This window comes from Neopelma chrysocephalum, unplaced genomic scaffold (assembly GCF_003984885.1).
Source record: "Neopelma chrysocephalum unplaced genomic scaffold, ASM398488v2 Primary Assembly neopelma1_96234, whole genome shotgun sequence".
NCBI classification, from domain to species: Eukaryota; Metazoa; Chordata; class Aves; order Passeriformes; family Pipridae; genus Neopelma; species Neopelma chrysocephalum.
The window spans coordinates 59288-83788 of NW_020924883.1; the positions used below are offsets into that span (position 1 = coordinate 59288).

The 24501-nt window shown below is 37.2% G+C and overlaps 1 protein-coding gene across 5 annotated transcripts in view; it reads right to left on the reverse strand.

Annotated features, from left to right (window-relative positions):
- Nucleotides 1-1003: 1003 nt before the first annotated feature.
- Nucleotides 1004-24501, reverse strand: part of PCSK5 (proprotein convertase subtilisin/kexin type 5) — a 212224-nt gene continuing 188726 nt past the window's right edge. For 4 of the 5 annotated variants that reach the window (XM_027708432.1, XM_027708435.1, XM_027708436.1 and 1 more), the window contains 6 exons: nucleotides 23852-24045; nucleotides 22342-22426; nucleotides 20100-20197; nucleotides 19564-19693; nucleotides 18384-18499; nucleotides 16374-16591 (listed from right to left, as the gene is read on the reverse strand). In XM_027708432.1, coding sequence (XP_027564233.1) covers nucleotides 16476-16591; nucleotides 18384-18499; nucleotides 19564-19693; nucleotides 20100-20197; nucleotides 22342-22426; nucleotides 23852-24045 — 739 coding nt within the window. In that variant the 3' untranslated portion in view covers nucleotides 16374-16475. Of the gene's footprint in view, nucleotides 2412-16373; nucleotides 16592-18383; nucleotides 18500-19563; nucleotides 19694-20099; nucleotides 20198-22341; nucleotides 22427-23851; nucleotides 24046-24501 lie in introns of those variants that run through there. The other variant, XM_027708433.1, reaches the window with a different exon arrangement.

Genomic DNA, 24501 nt, shown 5'->3' on the forward strand with positions numbered 1-24501 from the left:
TTGTGTAATTAAGAAAGTAAGAAAAGAGAGGCTGCAATCCTCCACACTTAACTGCTTGGACCACTTTGGTATCTGAGGACTTGGGACTCAGTTTCTAGAGAAGCTGAGCACCATTCTGGATGTTAGTGCAGGCTTTGAGCTTTTCTGTACACTTGGCAACAGTAGGCTATCCGTAACAATAAGACAATGCATGCTTTTTTGTAGCCAGACAATGGCATTAAAGAATGTCTGGAATATGCCTTCATAAATTTGAGTTGCTATGATCATTGTTGGATTTATTCTGAAAGGAGAAAAATATCTGCAGAGTTTAAAACTCAAATGTCTTGAAACCATTTAAATTTTACCATGATTTGAAAAGTCTGGGCTTATGAAGTGTGAAGGTAGAAGAATAGGGTGTCATGCCTTCCTGAAGTGCAAGTAGCAAAGCAGACTTAGACATTGAACAAAAATAGTTGCGAGGTTGAAGGCAGGCTGCTTGAGGGAGTCAGGGAGACACTTGTATGGGTATATGAAGAATTCAGCAAAGATGTATCTCTGCTCTAGAGTCTGACAGCAAGATAGTCCTCTACAGACTATAGCTCATATATCTATGCCCACATATTTAAGACTAATATTCATGTCTTCATACAGCCCCTTCTGTTTGGTTTCTTTGCAAATGAAACAATGTGACAGAGGTACTGGAGGTAGCTGTGCTATGCTTACGTGGCATGCAAATATTACTGAGTTCAACTACATGTGCTGGCTGTTATGATAGCCATCCTTACAGACAGCTCACACAGTGGTAAAGTAAGTTTTTCTTGCATTTTTTTATGTTGCCTCTAATGAAAGACACCCTAATGGTCAGATCTTGTCACTAACTTTTATAGCTCCAACAGTAAACATGGACAAAGAATTTTGTGAAAATCAATTTGGCTGGAGAAAAAACCACAGTTCCATTTTTTTTCTTCTTTTTTTTTCTTTCCCTTTTTTTTTTTAAACTGGTAACAGCAATTTCATTTGTCAAATGATCTAACTGATTTTATTATGAAATAAGATGAAATCTATGCTGAATTTTCATATGGAACTCTAGAGCCTCTGGGCAAGATTTTTCTTTATTATTTATTTTTAATTTTGGCTTTCCCATTTAATATGGTTTTTTCTAACAGCTTGCATAATGTGCAGAAGGATCACAGAAACTTTTTTGAAACCTTAGATACCAAAATTTAAAATTGTTAGAGAATTTGTTACAGGGGCTACAGCAGCACCCTTCCAAGAGATCACAAAGATGTCATCACTGCAAACACCTGGGTGTTTCAGCACAATGATGTTCAGTTCCTTCTTTGCTTTGCAAATAACTCTGTGTAAAGTACACAATACAGGTTGCAAGGAAGCACAGACAATCTAATTTAAATGCCATTGTGAATGGGAGAAATACACTCCACCCTCCAAAATTCTGCCTAGATTTCCTCTGCTGTCATTTCTGATGTACGATACCTTAATTATTAATTAATTAATTAATGTTTCCTAATTATGAATTTGTTTGGACTCCATTGGTCCTGGTGTGCCTTTCATTAGCATAGTCATATCATAGATAATTTCAGGGCAAATTGCAGGATTGCTTGGTCAGTTTTTTTTCTTGCCTTAACAGGATCTGATCCTGATTTCATACCAGCGCAAATATCAACTGGCTACAATGCAATCCAGTGCAACAGAACCAGTTACTGGTGTGAGAATACAGCTATGAGTAGGACACCAGTTGTAAACCAGTAGCCTCCTGGATTATGTGTGAGATGACCCAAACACAAACCTCTGATCTGCAGTGTCCTGTGGAGAAGCTTCTTTCTAATTCTGTTCACTCCCCATGGCAGTTTACAAATATCAGCCTAATTCATGGATAACACCTCAGCTAGGGGATGATGTTTAGGTGCTATGAATATCTCCCAAATTAGCCTATTGCTAGCCTCAGCATCCATATTCATGCCTTGTGCCAAGTTCCATAGTTGTGCAAAAGCCCTACATTCTTGTTAATTTTTTCATTGTTGTGATTCCAGCAATTATGATTTCAAAAGGATGACAATGAAAGCAAGGCTATTTTACATATTAAAAGGAATTTTTCTTTATCTGTGGGAATCATGCTGCTAAACATTACCTACTTGTGTAACCAACTGTCATGTTCCCATAAAAATTGTTTTCTCGCCCTGGTTTTGTTTGCCCTAGTCATTGCTTGCTTCTTTAGTTAACTCTGCAAGCTAGTGCTAAATACAATACAGCCATTTCTCCAGATGATGATGTGAGATCTTTGTACTGCTCTGTGCTAGGAGATAATTACCTTGTAAGTAGGCAGCTGATGCAGTTGTCTGATTCAGGTCCAGTGCACTTCTGACAGGATGCTTCACACAACTGACATTCTTGGGAATCATCAAGATATTCCCCTGGTAGAAAAAAATTTGTTTATTTCAGATCAACATCTCACAATTGAAAAAAAAAGGAAGGAAAAAAAAGCACCAGGCTGAAAAAAGGGAAAGGAATTAGATCTATTTTGAATTACTGAAATGAGCACATTTCTGTGTGGCATCAGGAAAACAAGTACTGGCTCCCTTGGGGAACCAGGACACTCAGACTTGGTAGTTTCTAGTGCTTATTAATTTAGTTTTTTATTTATTAGTTTTTTCCCATGTGAATTTGACAGAGAGTGATTCTTGTTGTTCTTGTTAATGTTATTTATTTTGCATCATTTGAACTGGTGAGATTCTTAAAGATTCACCATGGAAAGTTCCATCAAAACCAGTGCTACCAAGGAATATTCATTACATAATGTCTTTAGGTGCAGCTGCAACATGAGCCTGATTTTAAGCTGCAGCATAAAGATTGTGCTGTCATGGGTGGGGGTATGTTACATGAGGAGATGGACTTGAGCAAGCTTCTCTTAGTCAGAGACATGTTGGTGCTTCCTAAAACTCCAGCTATAGTGTATTTTGCCCCGTCCCAAGCTACTGATGGAAGACTCCATACAAAATGGACCTAGGTTCTCATTTAGGCTGAATCAAAACTTGGTGCCAAATTGCACATTTGGACTTGTAAAAAAAATTGTATCATATGGACTGTTACCTTAAAACTAAGATAAAGACATAAACATTTCTAGATCATGAATACACTAGTTCTACTATAGTGCTGAAGTGTAAAGTTTGCCTCTTTATTTACTGAATATTAATTAAAACATTGGTACAAATGGTAAGCTGCTTTATATTCTTAGAGCAGAGATATTAATTTGGTAAGTATGAATATATACTGTATCTGTGTGCATCATCATGTGAGAACAGTAAATCAATATATCACACAGTTTTATAAAGCTCAAGATTGGTCTTTTATGTGAGTTTATTTTGGGAAAATTTATTGTAACTGAGTCTATATATTTAGAGAATTGGCTGTTCCTTCATTTTTGAGTAATGGAAGAGGCTGGGCAAAATGTCCTATATAATACATAAACCCTGCAGTTTCTATGGATACTTCAATATGGAGAAACTCTTTCCACTTGCATTGCTGCTGGAAAACCCAGATTTGGCAAATACAGTGAACTTCAGGACTAAAAATACAAGTGTGGAATGACTCGGTTTTGGCTCTCAGTTTCAATGAGTTCCTTATATTTGAAGAGCAAAGGCACTGTACAAGCAACTACTGGTATCAATTTAAAACAATTTCTAGAAGAAAAAACTTCTAAAATACCACAAATTGTGTTCTCTGTTCATTGTGTTTTTTACTACATATTAAACTGTATTAACAAATTTTTTAATGGTTGAAACCTCAGGTGTGAGATATGAGCTAGGATGGTACTTCCATGCTTAAGGGAATGGGAATAGTATAGTTATAAAGGCATACCAACTAGAATATCAAGCCAACTCTGGGTGAAACCTAAGGTACCCAAAATGTAGGCAAAGATATAATTTTCATTTTGTAAAGGTTTGCGTGGCTCCTGAAGAAAGGGAAAAACAAAAGACAAGCCAAAAGCCAGTGACAGAACCACATAAAACATGGAGGCAGTCCTTCCCAGAGGCTGTTCTGGGATCAGCACTAACTGGGAAGAAGTTCAGAACTGGGAGAAAATGAACAGTCTCCTGATGAGATCAGGGAAACAAAAATCTTTGTATGCATACATGTTCATACATTTTTATAGTTCTCATTATCCAAAGAGCATTTTGTATGTGTATATATATATTATATATGTTTACATACGTTTAGGTAATCCCATGCATGCTCATATAGGCCAAATCATGCAAACTGACTAGTTCAATAGAACTAGTGTAGCATTTCTGAACTGCAATGCTGCATCTTGTATGACTGATTACTTTATAAAGGACTAAAAATGAAAACATTAGAAAAGCTGTTAGACATAGAATTCAGTAGGAGTCTGAATGTTTCTACATATTACTCAGATAACTTGTTGTATTGATGCATATCTATCACTTTCTAGAAAAAAATAATGTGGTCTACTATCTTGTAGTTTTTCAGACCACTACAGATTTGGTTATTGTAATCCTCTTGTGTCTTTCTGATATGTATTTAGAGGATATAACATGGAAACCCAGGTTCTCAAATACCTTATTGGATTTAATATATAATTTGGTCATGGTTTAGGAATAGTACTCCCCAATTCAGTGCCCCCACTGAGACTCTCCCAAACCAGACTCTACTTGCACACTCCCCTTGCTTCCCCTCTCCCTTCCCATTTCAGGGATGAAGTTGAGAGCTGGAGGCACAAAAAGGTGAAAATCATGGGTTGAGATAAGAACAACTTACTGGAAACAGCAATGAGATAAGAAAACCAACAGTAACAGCAATAATATTAATAACAAAACATATAAGACAAAGAAACAATTTAAATGTAAAAAGGTAAACCAGTTCCAAACTGTTTAACCCACCATGCTTTCTCCCCCCACAGGAAATGGTGAAGCAAGTCCCTTACCCCCACCCCTCACAAGTCATGTGAGATGGTATTGAATAACATTAGGGTCTAGCCATTCCTCTTTCCTGGCTACTGTAAAAAATTAACCCTGTCCTGGCTGAATCTAGGACAAATTTCGTCTGTCTATCTATCTATCTATCTATCTATCTATCTATCTATCTATCTATGCCTATGTATATGTATATGACACACACATATATTTCAACAATAACACAACCATGAAAAAATGCAGTATCTACACACACACACATATGCATACATTTGGACAATAACACAACCATGAAAAAATGCAATATCTGTAAAAGATTTCCTGCTGCAGGTCTTGTGGCTCCATGCTTTATAGTACTCATTTTACAGCTCCAGGAAATCTATCAGGGTGACTTTATTACATAATTGCATCTCTGATGTTGTTCTGTGATACATATTAGAAAACCTTTCTGTTTCTCTAGCCTTTCAGTTTATTTGCCCACACTACCTCTTTGCTTATCCATTGGGCCCGAGCTACTAATTCATACACCTCAGCTATGCGTGATTAAATCCTTCTCACATGGTAGACATGCTTAGTTTGAAAAGGTTTCAGTTATTTCTTTGTTATGCCTTTCATTTGAAGTGCTATAATTAATTTCAGCTGTGCTGGAATAGTGCCAGGAAGATCAGTTCTGCACTTACTTTATGCTCTAAGCTGGAGCATTTTAAAGCATAAGACTGTGCACCAGAAAATACTTGCATGTTGGGCCCTCTGAATTGCAAGTCACATCTACAACTGTAGATCTGCTACTGAACATTAATGAAATAGTCTTCAGTGGACATTCAAAGAGTTAACACTGAAATTCGAAAAAGAAGACTTTTAAACTACCCCACAGGGCAGTTTAAACATCTGATAGAATTCCCTGTGAGCAATTTATTTCTTTACAAATCTTGCTAGATAAATAATAATTAACCAAGGCTCAACTTTTTTTAATCTTTTTTTTTCTGTATTAAAATTCTTTATCTGTCAAACATACCCAATGGAGGAATACTCTCAGAAACGTGCCTTAGGTGTGCTTTCAATCAGGCAATGCTCATCAGTTACTTTGGATCATCCCATATTTATCCTTAATTTCTTTTTCAACTCTGTTACCTTGACAAAAAACATGTCACCTTGATAAAAAAAGGAATGAAGATGCTGTAGAAATAAGAATTTGTTAACAGACATGATTCCTGATAATGCAAAGATTTTAATGTATAATTTTTGTGTCCACTGTTAGAAATGTTTAACTCCACATCTGGGCTACATCAGGTTGCAGGCTGTGCCTTCAACTGCATACAAGAGCCCCACACTTAGCACTGAGCTCCTATCAATTGAATGTGATGTGTTCTAGAATGAGGCAAGCACAATTATCTCCCATTAAGAAGCCCAGTAAGATTATCCAATTAGGGTGCAATAGCAAACTAGAACCTATCTCTCTTGAGTTCCAGTCTAGAGCACTGTCATACTTGCTAAGTCGTTCTATGTCTTTGCATAAGCAGTATCAAGTGTACCTTTATCTTGTCACTATTTCTCTCTTGCTTTCCAAAAGCTGTGTCATTCATCGACAGCACAGGATATTTCAGGAGACCAGTTAAATGATGGTGTGAATATCCTTGTAAGTTATGCCTGGAGATACGGACTTTTATGTGCTGGCTTTCATAAATCTTTTTCTCTTGTTGTCTCCCAATGAGACTTAGACACTGCAAGTCACATGTTATTTCTCCACTTTTCCTGATCAAAACTTCACTTTATCTAATATTAATTTGATTATCTTCTATAACATTTCTGCAGTGGCTTTTCTTTAATAATAAATAGAAAAAATTACCTTATTTGCTCTGTTTTCCTTGTTTACTTTCATGGGAACCTAGATGTGGATTTTATAGTTGGGTTTTTTGTATGTAATCTTATAGGTTATAAAGTTTTGACAGAGCAGATAAACAAAAATTGATCAGAATTGGTTTTCATCAATCAGCTGTGAGAGCTGAAAGAAACTGGTCTTACAGAGTGCTCTGCTTTTTTCATGTTTGGCCTTGGTACATTTTATTTTGTCTGGTTTGTGGGATCAGCTCCTTGAGTTTTCTGAAGAAACACTTATCCATAAAGCTTAGGTACATAACTCAGACTAACTTGCACATAGCAATACATTAAAATTCACCTTGAGGATTCTTTACTTTAAAGTTACTCCTCTGCTTAGACCAAAGTCTTAAGTGTTTGATAGATTACAGCTCTCTGAAAGAAATCTTGCCATAATCTCCATGTCCTAACATTTTCAAGATGAAAACATTTCCTTTACCTTCAGATTTTGCAGTCATACAAAATTGGAGGCTGGTTTCCAGTTATTTGTCTAGCTTCAATTTTCAATGTGCTGATAATTATTCTCCTCCCCTTAGTCATTTTACACAATGACCAAATTTCTGTCTCCCTATTTGGATGTCCAGAGGGGACAAAGAAGATACTCTTCATGGGCAAAACTTTGGGGTGTTATCATTTGGGGTGATGAGAGTGATTCAGGCTGGGAAATCTTCTTTTCAAAAGTGCTCTAAGAAGTGATGAACAATAAGGCTGAAAATAGGATGTTGACTCCTAAGTCACTAAACCTCCCCCTTGTGCCAAGAGACAATCAGAACCTTGAAAAGGGTTGCACACCTCTTCCCTGAACAGCTGTGTGCTGACTGTGATTTTAGGATGAAAGGTCCTTTTGTTACAGGACTGGCTGAGATCACACAGAAGCTCGAGTCAGCATTAATCATGACTGGCAGTAGTGAAGAAATTACCCTTATTAACTACACTATCTTACACATCCTTCTATTATTTTCCCTGCAGAATAAAAATAGTTATATTAGCCAAAGCTACCTTATTTTTTTCTAATACAAAGTGATTTTCCTCTCTCTTCCTTCTGTACATTTCTTTACTCATTTCTACGTAGTATTAATACAATTGTTGTTAGAAACTCATTGAAGAGCCAGAGCCCTCAGGGGTACTGAATAGGCATAAACAGACTCCAGAAAGACAATTTTTAGCATTTAAAAAAATCAGTTTTAAATCTCCATTCATACTAATTCTTTAGGCATTTAAAAATTTGCTTTTAAATTCCATTTGTCCTGAGTACATGGAGGCCTGGATGAAAAAGCTGGATGGGTTCATGGTTTCTCCTTTCCCTGTGTAAGTACATATGTTAGAGGCTGGTAAAGTTTACTGCTGCCCACCTGGAGCCTGAAATTTGACAGCCCCACAAGAAAGGGCGAAAGGGAATGGAGCAATCTGTATGGACCTGTATTGATAATACTTTGATTTGTGCCCTTCTCACTTTAAGAAGGAGAGGGAAATACTACAGCACTATCAAACTTTTAGACTCACAACGGGAAGAAATATATTTACCTTCTCCATTTCTTGAGCTTTCCAACTGGAAATTTTCCTGTCTGATGCTGTCAAGCTTCCCATTCTTTATGAAGCTCAGTAGCTGAGAACTTTCTAAAGGGCAAAGGCACTGAACCTCGCTGAAAATTATCTCATAGTTCTGATAGTACTGCTTTGGAAATCTAGGTAGTTTCTTGTAAAATATAAATGAGAAATGTGGAAGATGACGGTATGCTTTGAGTAAAGCTGGTGTTATTAGCACCTGGAGTACATTGCCACTGGCTGCCACATGAGAGGAGCCCCGAAGAAAAGATGCAAGGACTCCCTGAAACAACATCTCAGCCTTGGCCATATTGATCAACATAACTGGTCTACTCTGGCCTCAAATCAGGAGGCCTGGAGACATACTATCTATAACGCTGCTGATGCCTTTGAGAACGCACGCAGGATCACTCTCGAGGAGAAAAGACAACACAGAAAGAATCGTGTCTTGCAGAATATACCACCTAAGGAGTCTTTCTGCTGTGCCTTTTGCAATCGGACATGTCTACCTTGTATTGGCCTCATTAGCCACCAGCGTGCTTGTAACAAATGTGGATACAGCCTTCCCAAATCTTCGTTCGCGAAGCCTAGCCATGAATGAATGACATTAAAGACAGAATCTTTTAATGCTGGGGGAAAACATACATCAGGGGAAAACAAGGTAACCCGGCGTCTGTCTGCTATATAGCAAGGAGCACATAATTTGTATCTACAGAGCCTGCCCTGTCCACAGGATTTCTGCAGTCTGACTTGAATAGACATACACCTGAAATGGGAAAAGCTGAATGAGTAGTGATTCAGTGGTGTCATCCATCTTAAATTAAGAGATCCCTGCACAGGCTGTTGTACTGGTCTTCTTCAACTTAATCAGGATATGAACACAGATCTGCTGATCTGCTGATAACTGGGAAGATTTCAGCAGGCCAACTATTGTCCCATCAAGATATAACAACATAGATTCATACTGTTAATCAAAGGGAATTTCTGTTTAATTTTTAGAGATGAACACTATTGAAAGCCTGGAAGAAATCTGCCTGAAAGGTGAAAGTTCCTCCTTTGAAGTAAGGAGCAGACCAAGTTAAACCTTTTAATGAGTGGTATAAAGGTGTAAATTTTATTCCCATCTCTAACTGTTCAGCCAACTCAATACACTGACTTTGGTGATCTTCCCTTGATTAAAATCTTCCCGGTTCCCAGTCTCCACTATAAACACCTCAGGAACAGGAACAGGTAGGTAATTTATTTTTAATGATTACAGATTTAATTTCCTTTAATGATCACATATTCCATGTTGAGGGTGTAGAAATTCAGCTATAGCTGTAGAGAGGCTTTGTGACACTGTTTGGCAATGATAACTCCCTGAGCCCACCTTTCAGCCTTGGGATTGAAAGTGTTCAGAGAGGCTGTGCTAAAGGCAGACATAGCAAGAGTAGCATTTACACAACTTTAGTTGTATGGCCTTGCTCTTAGAGTAGAAAAGGGGCTACCTTATTTGGGAATGAATATTTCAGTTATTTGTCTTTGATCCAGTGGCATTACACAGAACGGCCCATTACCATAGTCATTAAGCACCACTGCTGACAGACTCATGGATCCATGATCCATGTGGATTGGCAGCCAGGTGCTAGACCTTCTTTCCAACTCATCTCTCAAAGAGCATCTGCAGGCATCAAGCAGAGGGCAGAGGGTAGGCCATGGACAATTGTAAACAGAAAAGATATGCAGTATTATCTGAATTGTAACTAAATGACATTAATTACGCTCCAGTGAACATTCAGTGTTACTGTTGAATCTGCACGATGGAGCCATTAGTATGGGTAAATAAGTATTCACTGCTTGTCAATGTTCTGGCTTCTCACACTCAGGGTGATTGGAAAAATGGGTACTTAATCAGATTATTGCTGTCTACTGTGTTTTGTGATGGGGGAGTATTTTTTCTTTGAAAAGTGTTGTTGGTTTCCCAGAAGACCTTTGTGGTAGTTTGGCCTGGGCCTTCCTTGGTGACCAGCTTGTAACCAAGGAAGTGCCCAGATTTACCCGGTATTCCCTACGATTTTTACGTAAACTGGGGTATAAGAAGAAGGGAGGAAAGACCTTCGCTCTCTTTCCTTCTGGCGGCTTTGGAGGTACAGATCTCCCTGTGTTGAGTCTGCCGGCTTGGAGAGTGAGGCCTGGTAAGGCCTTGTCGACCTTGGGAGGCGGAGGCCGCCGGCAGCCACCAGTCACCCCAGCGTGATTCTGCGTTGTCCCAAGGAGAGTAGTAAGATCTTCTTTGTTAATTCTTTTAGTTGATAGACCTTGGGCTACTGAGCAGGATAATATTATATATATATATATATATATATTATTTTGGGTTTTGTTCTTCCCTTCCCCTTTCCCTGTGAAATTATATATATTTATATATTTCAACTGTATATAACTGTAAATATAAGTATAAATATATTTATATACATTACTTTGTCTCTCTCTCGTTTTCGGTTCTTTCGGTTTTTTTCCCCCTCTTCTCCCTTGGTTTGGGGTGGGGGGGGTACTCCTTGTGGTGAGGTTTGGAGACTTGGCAGGGAGCCAGCTCCAAACCATAACACCTTCAATAAATCCATCCCCAAACACTGAGAAAAACTCAATATGTTATTGTACGAGAGGCATTCTTCTAAACTGCCTTGCTCCTCTTTGGCAGCAAATACATGAGCTGCTTATGTATTTGCTGCCAAAAAACAACAAAAACCAGTCGTTGGTAGGGCACCAAGAAGCTGCCTTTGTTGCTTACTGAAATTATTTTTTTAAATATCCAAAGCCTTCTCACCATAATATGTTTTCCTTTGACCACAATTCCCATTCTAGAGGTGAAATCTGTCTCTGTTTTTATGATGTAAAACATTGCTTTTTAATCCAGAAATGAAGTCCTTCAGGATCATTTCAACCATAGCTTGGCTATGAAATATTAACTCTGTGGTGGTGTCTGCTACACTTGCACAGCAGGTAAACATTATTGCAATCTCTCTGGCTCTATCCTGAGGATTTCAGAACAGTTTTTCTAGTGAGACCCAATATTACTGTGCTCTGAGACATCACAGAAATGTCTGAGGCCTATGATAGATCTGAATCCTCTTTCCTCATCGGTAGAACCAATGGTGGAAACATGGGTGCTGGTTGCACTTCAAGGGTTGGACACAGTGCTAATAGGTTCAGAGCCTTAACTCATTCTTAGGGACACTATGTTGCTACTCATGACTCTTTAGTCCTTGCTAATGAGGGGGATTTAAGCCCCAACAGACTCTCAAGACAGGTTTTAAATAATCAGATAATCAATTATTTCAATCAGAAATTGAAATCTCACAGAATAGTTTAAGTAAGACAAGTAATTAAAATTATGACTAACAGATATTTTTCCCCTGCTAAAGAAAATGTTCATAAGAAAATGCAATTTCAGCTCTATAATCTGAACAAGGTCGTGCAAGTTGTTGGGTGTCAGTTTCTTTTTGATGAAAACTTGACTAGGCTTTTTCTTTGTATGCTGTAAAACATTTTTAATGCTTGCGTAAGCTATCTTGCACAAACATCTAATGGCAGAACTTTTCTCAGTTCATTCTGTACCAATGACATGACAATGGCATATCCAATATAAATATAAGGCATGGTAATGGATCACAGACAAGTTATTGTTTGGTGAGTTGCACTGCAACTAACAAGCTTTGACTCATACAAGCAATCTCTTAAATGTCTTTACAGGAATCCTGAATTTATAACAGGCCTTCTGACCATCATTCAGTTAATTATTTTCATTAAAAAGTAACAGATTGCTATTAAGAGGATTAACTTGGTCATCGACAGTTAGAAGTTGTATTTAGTGATGGGTGAAATTGCTGTAGTCAGCTCTAGTGCCTCTGTATAAAGGTCTACTCATCTTCAAGGCTCCAACTGTTCCTACCTCATATTATCTGACAACGTGGAACAAGCAGAAGTCTGCTATTACACAATATATTCAGTTGCAAGGATTGCTTGGGAATTTGACACAACATTGGAAAGCTGCAATACCAATAAAGATTGGGATAGTCTGGGTCTCATAGGGAAATCTTTATTAGAAAATAGTGTGCTTTACGGAGGGAAGGTTTGCAAAGCCTTTCCAGAAAGAGGCAGGGAATGCCAGTGGATAGTGATGTGTGGGTAGGCAAGGGCTAAGCCAAGAGTCATGAGCTACTGCTCAGAAGCATAATGTTTCCACTGATTCTGGCAGGTATCTGATCCCACAACACTGATGTGTGCCTGAGGTGGAGAGTTGCAGCTAAAAAGAGAGGAAGGTTGTAACTTCACTGCAGAAATGGAAAGAAACACTTATATTATAAAATGACACCCTCACCCAACAAGCTTCTGCAGGCTGTTCTGCAGGTCTGGGGCATGCTAAACTTTTGTTAGCACATGTATGAGGTTTTTGGGTTTTTTTGACCCTAGCTGTCTTTACTAAAAATCTTTGAGACTTTTAGTAAAGAAGAGGTCTAGATGGGTGTTTAGTTTTCCATTTAAAGCAAGGATTCTCCTAAACAAACATGAACTGGAAAATATCATGTTTTAACTATAATAGAATCTTCAATTTGTCCTTGTTTTTGACTTGTGATATAAATAAAGTGAAATCACTGGAAAGGTTTAATCCGATGCAATCCACTTTGCGTCTTTTTAGACACAAAGTATTATTTTGTTCATACTTAGCAGCTTCTGATTTTTCTAAAATGGTCCATATCTGTTCCACACAAAAACACCAGTGTCAAACCCTGAACATTCCAAACTACTCATCACTGGATCAGACAGGGAGGATTGATCACTTAAGAAAACTCTCTGCAGCTGGGAATAAACTAGCTTCTTTCAATTGCAAACCTGCTTCTGCAGCAATCCTCTGGTACAAAAACTAACTACAGTGCTGCTTACAAATTTTGCTTGTTTCTGACCACAGCTATTAAGGCATAACAAATAAAAATGATCAGAGTCTGAGCTGCACCAGAAAGCACTGGTTTTCAGCCTAAAACTCATATTTGCTTACTTGTTTATTATGACACTTTGTGCATTTCCTATCCAAAGACTTGGACAAAGTCTTGACAATAAAAGACACCATGTTTGACTGAATTTCTCATGCCATTTGGAAGATGAAGGTGGGGTGGGAGCTGAAAGAAGCAGCTCTTCATACAGCATTGCTGTAAGGGTTAGGCCAATCTTTTTTCCAGGTGTGGTCTTACCAAACTTCTGCTAAAAACGTGCCATTCCACATAGGCTTGCTTTTGGGGACTGGCTGGGAAACTCAGAATGATTACCTAACTCCTTTTTTTGACACCAGGTTAAAATCGGTCAGTGACAATGAGATGTCTGAGGGAAAAAAGTGGTGTTTTTTTACAGGAAATTCTTTACACGGCCTCATTGGATGTGATTAAAACACCATCTGAATATATGACTTCTTGGATTAGTTGCCACTTTGCTCTCCACTCAGGTTGTGGGACTAAGTGGTAAACGAACGAGAGCATCAGCTAAGGCCAGTGAAAGATCTCACCTTGCAGGGCTAACAAATGAGGCTACTGGGAGCCCTTTTGGTCTGGCAAGGACAGATAGCCCACTGTTCTCAAGTGGTAGTCAGTGGTTGTGTTCTGAGGTGTACTGGTTGTGAGCATTGGCACATGAACAGAGCTCAATATGACACTGTGCAAATGGCCATGCATGACTGCAAAGATGAAACCTTCCTTCTAAACTGTCTGAGCCAACAGAGAGTTAAAAATTATGCTTTTTAATCCTACGCATGCAAGAGATTAGACCCATCACAAATTCCTACAGATCAGAGGAACTCAGCATTGTTATACACTAGGGTTCAGACATGGCTCTACTGCTACTATGCAAAATGTGTTCTCCACGTAAAACAGACACAGGTGCAATCATAAATCCCATCACTTATACAAAAAAAAAATCTGTAATAAAATTAAACACCTTTAACGTCTGAATTTGTTTCAATGACGTGTGTGAAACCTAAGTACTCTATACCACAGAGCTACCTATGACTTTCAACAAAGATATTTAATATACAGATCAACATGTTTTTCCAGACCAAAAGAAGAGGAATTTAGGTTAATTTAATAGAAAAAATAAAATATGGAATAACATTGATTTTGGCCATTATCAATTACAACAGAACTACTCTATTTTACAAATAACAACTGAACATTTTACACATGTACAGTATTTTTTCAGTAAAAATGAATTTGATTAAAACAATGTGTCAGATTTTTTTAAAGAAAACAAAGTTATTAATTTCTTCTCTATAATAGTGTTAGAGACATTTGTAAGTATCCAAAAAAATTCTTTACAATCCATTACATAATTAAATCTCAATAATGAATATATATTTATATATAATATATATAATATTAACTTAAACTTCGAAAGCATTATGTTCTAGTTAAACACGTTATACTGAGAAATGAGGCAGCAACAGACTAGTAGTTAAACTAGCACAAATTTGAATGTTTATCTGGAAATTTGTAATGGGCACCAAAGGAGCCTGACTGTCCCGTGTCATACTGAACCAGGCTGTAATAGTTTGCCTGCTCCCTGCTAAAGAGGACATTACCTACAGAAGTTTGTATCCATTCATTTGTAAAACCTCCACAATAATTTTTGATAATTTTTTATCCCCTTTATTTTCCAAGACTTACGTTCTTAAACAGATTCAATCCATTCTCTGTTTGTATGCCCTGGAATGCTGAAAAAGACACTTTGTATGTTTTAAGTATTATCCCCTGTAAACAGTAGCTTTGAAGTTCAATTTTCTGTTTCCTGTGAAATGACTGTCTTTTGAACTGTACGCTGAGTGAAGCTGATGAAGATATATTAAACAGAAATTTGTACTGGCAGCCATGTGCCTGGGTAGGAAAGAGTGAGGCTGGGCCACTTCTCTCATCACCCAGGACCATTTTATAGTGAAGTAACTCCATTGGCCTCACGAGGACTATTCCTGTTGAAATTTCTATTGTGAGCAGTTAAAGCAGATTCAGGCCCATCACGACACCAAGAGAACCACTGGTTTACTGCCCTTTATGCAATTATACCTGGAGTTGTATTTGGCACAATTATAAATTCAGTCCTGTAAACACATCCTGTCACACATAGTCACACTGGCATTTACATATGGGCACTATGAAATAGTTCCACATATCTGTATGATAATATCCCCTTTTTTTAAATGAACATTACAAGACAAAAATAATTTATGAATACTTCTTACATGTTAGCAATGTTTTCTGACTTCTGAGCATATACATTACTCTCACTTATGCAAATCAAGAGAAGTAGTATCTCCTAAACTTGTCCACTACAGGAACAATTTTTTTTAAGCTTATTTGAAATAGCTTTGACAATTTAAAAAAATAAAATAAAAATCCTAGCATATCTGTTAATAAGCTAGCTGTCTAAAAATGAAATCTATACGACCAAAACCCCATTTTGGGCAAACATACATACATACTGCATGTGATAAAAAAACCCAGCATACAGCAGAGGAAGCAAGAAAGAAATGTGTTCAGAAATGTTCACTTTTCATTTTTTAAAATACTATTACAAAAGGGGCAGAACTTAGTCCTGCACTAATGATGTTTCTGATCCCCTCAGGAACTCAAGTTCCCCCTGTCAATACACACTGCACAAAAAAAGACTAATGCAAACTTTTTTGTATTGTTTAGTTTTAATCCATGTAAACTTGTGTTGTATTCTTGAAACACTCTTTAAACATCTTGAAGTGGAAAGCAGCAGGAAAAAAGGGAAGAAAAAGGACTTTCAAAAAACAGGAATAATCCTAAGGTTGACAGGAAATCAAATCAAGAGTTAAATGTTAATTTTGGCATCAGATGCTTTGGTCACACAATACTGACTCTGCGATCCTGGATGCTCAGCTCTAGACACCCAGTTATGAAAGGTAGGCGTGTTGTAGTTTTTCCATTTAAGTTCCAACAAACAGTTCACCATCTCCCCAGACAAAGAAGAGGGAGAGAGAGAAACGTGGTTTTCTTTCTTTCCTTTTTTTTTTCCTTTTTTCATTTTTCAATAATATGGATTAATCTATAAGTCTATAGGAGCAGGAGGATGCTGGGAGGTGTCATTTCACCCCTTTTGTTTACATGTTCTGCAACACAATTGCTGAAGCACTTTCCGCTGGCAGAGATTGTTCTTTTTCACCAGCATACAGAATCCTCCCTCGGCCCAGGACTCTTCCGTGGCTTCCAGAGGGTAGCAGCAAGAGAAGGAGGAGAGGTTGAAGATTTGGAGAGCATGGCGTGTACAATGGAGGAAGGTTTAATTGGTCAGATAGGCAGATTTGGTTGAAGAGACCGTTCAAGAGCAGGTAGCAAATAGGAAATTTGGTCCATCAAAAGGAATTCCAGTCAACAGCATTTTTTTTTCAGGGAGAGATATTGTGTGGTCCGACAGGGAATGATTTGTGTCCATTTGTGAAAAGGAAAAAAAGATTAGAAAGAGAATAATTAGAAAACAGTGATATTTACAGCAAAGGAATTCATTCTCAATTTTTATGAATCAAAAGAATAAAACAATCAAACCACAGAAAAAGAGTAAAACATTCTCAACAGAAATGCAAATCCTGCAGAGTGAGTTAAACTAGTAACCAGTGCTTGATTGTAATGAGACCCTCTCTGCTTTGTAAATTAACAGGAAAAAAAAAGTTTCTGATTTTCCTTAGCTCTCCTACACTGTTGAAACACATGGTGTGTGGTGTGATCCAGCATGGTGCACTGTAATTGCCTGAAGGCCAGCAAACCGATGTGTTGCTCTCATGAGAGCTGCATTTGGAAGAATGGTAGAGACAGTACTGAGATGGGGTCTTGGGCAACTTCACGTGTATGTGACTGAAGCTGCATGTGTATAAATGAAGATGGATTTATCCAGCCATAATAAAGACCAAGCTGGTATCTCAAATGTTTGCATTGTAGAAATCAATTGCAATACCATATTGAGACCATTGTTATTCAAAATTCTTAGCATTATGCTGCTTCTTCATTTATCTGTCTATATCTGGCTACTTCTGGACTTGCTCTAGATTACAATGACTCTTCCAATCTCCTGATGTGAAAAAGTCTCATGACTAATTTACCAGTACCTGTAACATAACTTTACAATGGACAGGGTATTTTCAAAATTTGAAGGACTAAATTCCAACAGGAACTGTGAAGGTCCACAGAAAGAAGACTCTCACCTGCACCATTTCTTTTTTCTTTTCAAGTCTTTGGTAAAACTCTTACTAAATCCAGTGGAAACAAGCTGGACCCAAGAGTCACTTTTAACTTTTACTATGTCTGATGTCACATATCTTCGTGGACTTTGTTCTGGTGTGATTTTCCTGTTGGATTGCACTTAGTGGGCTCTATCTACAAGTAATTCACACAGTAACATCTTCAGGGAAGCACAGTGTTATCTAAGTGTCTCTGTAATTGTGACATTTAAAAGGAATGAATATTAGTGAATAATTATGCCAATCATATGCAATAAGAATGCTATCTTGGTTGGCACAAAGAATTTGGAGGAAGTTCAAATCACCCTAAATTGCATGCTCCCTATTTCAGAATTCTTTTGTTCTCATCACCCTTTCATACAATTCAAGCAATGCTGCAGGCACTTTAAATCGTTTTTACTTACCAGCATTTTCACAGCTAAAGTGGTGAAATAGATAAATGTAATAGTAAAATTAATAGTACTCTAGGGTCTTCATATAAAAATCTGTTGAAAGCATTGGCTTTGAAAAAATTATAAGGAAGGAAAAATAGGTTGTTGGCAGGGGGAAAAAATGATATTTGGAAAATTCAGGTAAAGTGGATGTGACTAATCTACATGCAAATGTAGTGTTCTCCTTTTCATACACCTGACAAACTTAAAAAATGTAACTCAGACTTTAAACCAATACTCAGAGAAGAAAAGAAACAGACCAAACCAACCCAACACACATAAAAGAAGAAGCTGGCAGGGGTAAAATGGATCTTTGCAGAGAATAGCACTTACCATCCTTGCATACTGTTCCCATCACACAGGCACCACTGTCTAGGTTATAGCCACTTGGACAGCTTGTACAGTTTCTGTCTCCTTGACCACTACAATCCAAACAGCTGGCATCGCATCTGAAAGACAATGGCCCACCAAATACAAGAGTTTCTAGATACATTTTCTGTATTGAAAAGGATTGTTTGCTGTTTCTAGAGCTATCAGGTGCCACAATACTGCTACTACTAATAATTATGAGGATAAAAAATTAGCTACCCCTGCAACCCAGTCCTGCATCTTTCCATCAACAACTTTCTATTCAAACTTTTTACTAAATAGCTGCATTATTCTAGTGTTTTGGAACTACGCAGAAACAATCAACAAAAGTATTAAACTATTCGTGCATACATGTGCCAAAAAGGCATGAGGAAAGCTGCAGGAGAGAATGACTGACGTGTTGCCCAGTCCTTTCATCACCCATCTGACTCCATTGTATTTTCATTGCATTTTGATTATTTTTTCTGTGTGGAATATACTTAAACACATGATGACTCCCTTCCCACCCCGAATTCAAAGTGAGTCAATGACTACAAAGGGTAACAAATGATATTTGTTTAACGAAGAATAGAATAAAAAAAATCCCTTCCTTACACAGCACAACTTTGTCCAAGATTTCTCCAGCCTTTTGTACACTGAGTCAGATAAGCTATCCTGGACAGTACTTTAGAAATATATTTCTGCTATGTTTGTGAATATGTAGTGTAAGAACTAAAGTGCTCTTTATAAATAGTAATTAACTTGCAATTAAATATCCCCTAGTTTGACTATTTTTGTCTGCTATTAAGAAATGCAGATCATCTGTCAGATTTGTAAATTTTATACTTTTTCACTGCAGACTGTTTAAACTGAAGGTCGCACTTTAAAGAAAACTTCACAAGAAAAGTCACACTTTACAAGAAAAAATACTTTCAGAAGACGTATATAAATACAAATCAGATTAAAATAAATAACAATAACAACAACAACGATAATAGCAACAATAATAATAATAATAGCTTTTCTGTCACCTGCTTAGCATGCAGTATATTTTTTTCTACTTTTGAAGTCAACGGTATTTTATCTTCTCATAAATATTATCTTTTTCAACAGAGTAATAGCTACTATGCTGCCAAACTTCAGATACATTAGCCACTGATCATACCTTTTGCAGCTTTTGTATCCATTTTCAGTATAGTGATCAAGATAATAACCACTACTACAGGACTGCACACATCTTCCATCTTCCATAAAATAACCCTGTGTGCAGTTTATACAGGCATCTACTCCAGCACCTTAGACCACAGAGAAATTGTTAGAATTCATGTACGTTGTTAGAATAAACAACATTACATAATTTCAGTGTACTTTTTCCTGAAATAAATGACTCTTTGTAGTTCTAAAGCTCCTACAAAATCTAGCAAATGGAGGGCATTATTGTAAATCATAATAAGCTCTATCAAAATTAAAAAAAAATTTTAAAAAAAATCTAAAAAACCCAACCAATCAAAAAAGGAATGTATAAACTCTTTAAATTAAAAACCTTGATTTCCATGCTAGCCCACACAAGTTTACTGTATTAAAATATACTAAAAAGCTACCAAGAGAACGAAGTTTTCACATACATACAATCACTTTAGAGTGCAATAAAGTCAGAGCTAAAATCCTACAGGAAAGAAAATTACACAGATGATGGGGTACCTGCACATGTTGCACAAGAACGGTGGCATGCTTCACATTCTTTGCCATTATGGTATTTTCCTTCTTCACAGCGGATAGCACATTTAGTGCCATGCAAGCTATTGTAAAAAGGAAAAAATGCACAGTGTTTGGGCAGATAACAGCAACAGATGACAACAAGATCATGTACAATCCAGTAGTTCTCTTTTAATCAAAGAACAACCCACATTTTCCGATTCATCACCTTCCTTCATTGGTCATATTTTATAAATTTAGAGACATCAATCACTTCAAGTGGGAATGAAAACCAGTTTTGCCCATGGGGAAATACAGAAGTTGTTTACAAACTCCTTGTAAATACTACCAAGTAACGGGGGACAGACAAAAAATGAACAATGACAAAAACCACTAAAAATTCAGGCATGTAAAATGTAATTATCCATGAGGAATTTGGTAAAGGGTCAGCATCACTGTATTAAAAAAAATGCTAATGCTTCTCTCTCATGCTTCTCTGAAAGATCGCCAGGATCTCCTGATACTATGCTACAGCACAGGTTAAAAACACATTCATAGTGAAAGAAATCACAATCTCTTTCTGCAACAGCAGTTTCCCTTGAAACCTCCTAACTGAATGCCAGTTCTGTGCATCTTGTGAGATTTGTCAAGATTACAGCAGGAGGTATTCTGCCTGCAGGCACTTTTGAGAGAGCACAAAAGTAACAGAAGGAAAAGAAATAGCACAGAGAGTCACACTTTCATGCATTCTTCTAAGGACTATTTATTCCTTTCGTGTTATAAGGTGCCTATTGCAGTTTGTTGGTTTGGGGTTTGTTTTTTAAATTTTATTTATTTTTTAAACTAGGACTTCTCTGCCATGTTTACCATCTTCTGTGGAACTTCAGTGTCCATCCAATTTAACACTTTCTTTAAAAATGCTCTTCAGCTCTGGGGTTTACCACCCTGAGTGCTAACATGTTTTACAGACTGGATCCAGCAAAAGTCAGGTACGCTCAGCACCACCGGAAATTTTCAAGAGTCTATACAGTCCCAGTTTAGAAAGTAAACCATCAATTCAACAGAACTAACAACTCTTGCTTTCCTGTTATTTTTCCTCAGTCATACACCTCAAAGAGCTTTACAAGGCACATAGCATTATCATGTTTTTACAGATGGGAAAACTAATAATTTGCCCAGGTTTATTTAGTGGGCCAGTAATGGAGCAACATTGGAATCCAGGCCTCTCAAGACCCACTCAAAGAAGGTTCTGCCCATTGATAACTCTGCCAAGAAAATGCTGAAAGATCTGAAGAACTACGCAGTACAAAATGCATGTCCTGCAGGGCTCCATTTATCATCCACACAGATCATGTTTTTTAAAAATGTTACCAAAATTTACTCTCAGTTTGCTAATATTGCCCAAGAAAACATGAAGGTTGGGTTCTTTTGATTTTTTTTTTGTATTTCAATTTTAATAAAGGAATCCAGCTATTTATATTCTAGAAGCAAACACTGAGCTTTTACTAAGACATGAAAATCCACTTTACTGGAGGCTAAAACCTCGGTGTTAAAACATTAACACAAGGCTCATATTCTGAAAGAATATCCTATACATACTGAATACTGACTTCATATTTTTTGTGGCACTAAGCCAGCATACATTCTGTCATGAATGTTGCAAGATTTTTGACTTTTGCTGCTTGGATCAAAAGGTCATTCATTCATACAGAAGCTTGAAATATGTACTGCTGTTTTGTAGGTTTTACCTATCATTTTCAAGAATTATTAAGTTCCCCTATGAAGAAAAAAAATCTCCACTACTGTTTAAAATATGTGAACACTATACAGTATAGAATTGAGCCTGAGGTATTTGAGATAAGCGAATGATTGGATATAAGAAGAAATACAATAAAGATAAGAAAATAATTTCTGACTACCACATGAATGAATTAGAAAAATTACTATAATTCATCAGCTCTACCTCTAAAATAACCCTTGACTGACATACTGTAAGTCAAAAAAGTGAAGAAGCCAGCTTTCCACATGACTGTGACTTTTATGTTAACTGAAATGAAAGGCCTTCTAAAAATCAGTTGTTAGCCAAACTGGCACACAAGAAAATATGATATTACAGACTAAACAGCATTGTAACAGTTGACATAAAGGTCATCAAGGTTAAATAGCTATCAGATGTTCTTCCTTGTGTATCCACAGCCTTGTATACCTCTTCTGGTATTATGTTTAGTGACATCCATAATTTACTTACCTTAGGCCATGTCTGCATTCTGTGCAGACTTGAAATTCAACACAGGTCTTACAGTTTTCACTACATTTTCGACAAACAATCTTATCTACAAAAGAAAAAAGCCCAGAAAACCTTGATCAGTTTTGTCTGATAAAACTGTATGAATATATTATTGCATGACTTACTGCCTTCTAATTTGATATCATCAAGCTGGACTAAAATAGCTAAATTCTGCCTAGCATTACCTTTTTCCATCAAACATTGAATGGTTTACTGCATTTCTATACATCTCAATTAACAGCTGCACCCTGAGAAAAATATGTTTTAAGGTCATTATGAAGTTTCCTAAATATTTTAAATTTACATTCACAATTTATAATATGGACTTAAATAATCTTCTTATATAGCAGTGATATGTAGTAATGATATGCCATGTGTTCCAGAGGCTGTCCTGCAGGCAATCTGTCCTCTTCCTGATTTCATGCTAAGAGACACATCTGCATAAACAGATCTCAGCTTAACAAAGTAAATATATGAATTACTTAACACCTACCTTTTAATCTCAAGAGCTCCCTTTAACAAATGTCTCTATCTCTTTGAGATTCAGTGACATGTACCTTTCTGAGAAGAAAAACCTGATTTTCCCATTTAATCCTAAATTTTCATCTATTCATCTTAATTATGTGGAAAGGAATTACCTTTACTGTAGTTCTCACTTAGTGAAAATAGAAAAATTAAGGTAGGACCTGTTTTTACTAATTCTCAAAAATAATCACACAGCTTCATGACAAGAAAGCTAAAGGCTAGGCACCTAGATGAACAAAGCTCCTGAGAACATATTTATCTTCTAAGGAGTCTAAAGATAATTGAAGTCACTGCAGTTTTAAGCACATGTTTAAACGTATGTCTAAGTATTTTTGCTAGCCAAAGCTGGAAATTAAACATGGTCAGTCTCTTGGCAATCACAGGAAGAAGCTGAAGGTAGGTATCAATCATGGCAGAGGATTACTGCTCTTGGGCTGTCACATCACTGGAAGTGTTCATATCTGTCAGAAACACTATTTGCAACCAAGTTTTATTACATCTGAAGAGCCTGTTTTTCTTACAGCTCCAGTTCAGTGGACATGGTTGACTTCTCAGCTCTCACTTCTTGTGCCATATCATTTGAATTTGGGTGAATGGGGAATGCCTCATGGTCAGAATGTGGGTGCTGCCTGTCCACTTCCAGAATAATGATAATCTGTTCTGTCCTTCAGCGGACTTGCTCTTGAACTGCCTCAGTTCTGCTACTGTTACTGCCGGCCACTCCCAGATGAAAAGATATCCATCCTGCCCCTAAGCATGGTTTTTAAAATAATGGAACATTTTTCATGAGATTCTTGATCACACTTGGTAACAATATAATAACAACATAATAAGAAGAACAGAATAAGAGATAGATACATCAACTTTTCCTACTCATAAGTATTCCAGCAACCTCCCCAGATCAAATTCTGTAGCCCACAATATGAAAACAACAAGAAATACTAACTCTTATCCAGGTAAAACCCATCAGGGCAGTTGGTAATACAGCTATTGGTTACTTCATTCAGGTAGTAGCCAGATTTACAGGTCATGCACTGGTCATTATGGCCTCCAACACAGGTTTCACAATTGGGTGAGCATTTTTTACATCGTTTCTTGTCTGCATTGTAGTGACCAGGTGGGCAGGTCGAAACACAGATCCTGCAGACAGCACGGAAGAGAAGGCAGAGTCGTTAATGAAATAACCTGCCACCACATTCCTAGACCATGACTGCAAAGCAGAAGTATTTCTCACCAGTTTTGCTCTTCTAATGATCATGTGTTTACTAGTTGTAACCCTTCAAAGCATTGGGTCAACCTCCTTCTTCCCACATTTAATTCCCTACAGCATATGCTATCTCACTAGCAAATGCCTTGTCAGACAGTCATACAGTATCTTTTTTGACCATCTTTCTTCCTGTCTTTTTCACTTCATCACAGAAGCTGTAGTAGCTATTAGAGTTATATATAAACATATATAGAGAGACAGCCTCTTATGAAAAAAAAAAAGAGGTGGGGAAATAATCAGTGAAGGGTGTTCGAAAGCTGTACTTTGAATTCCGATTAGCTAGGGTTTCTTTAGCTAAGAAAATTTTTCAAATTCAGTGGAAAATGAAT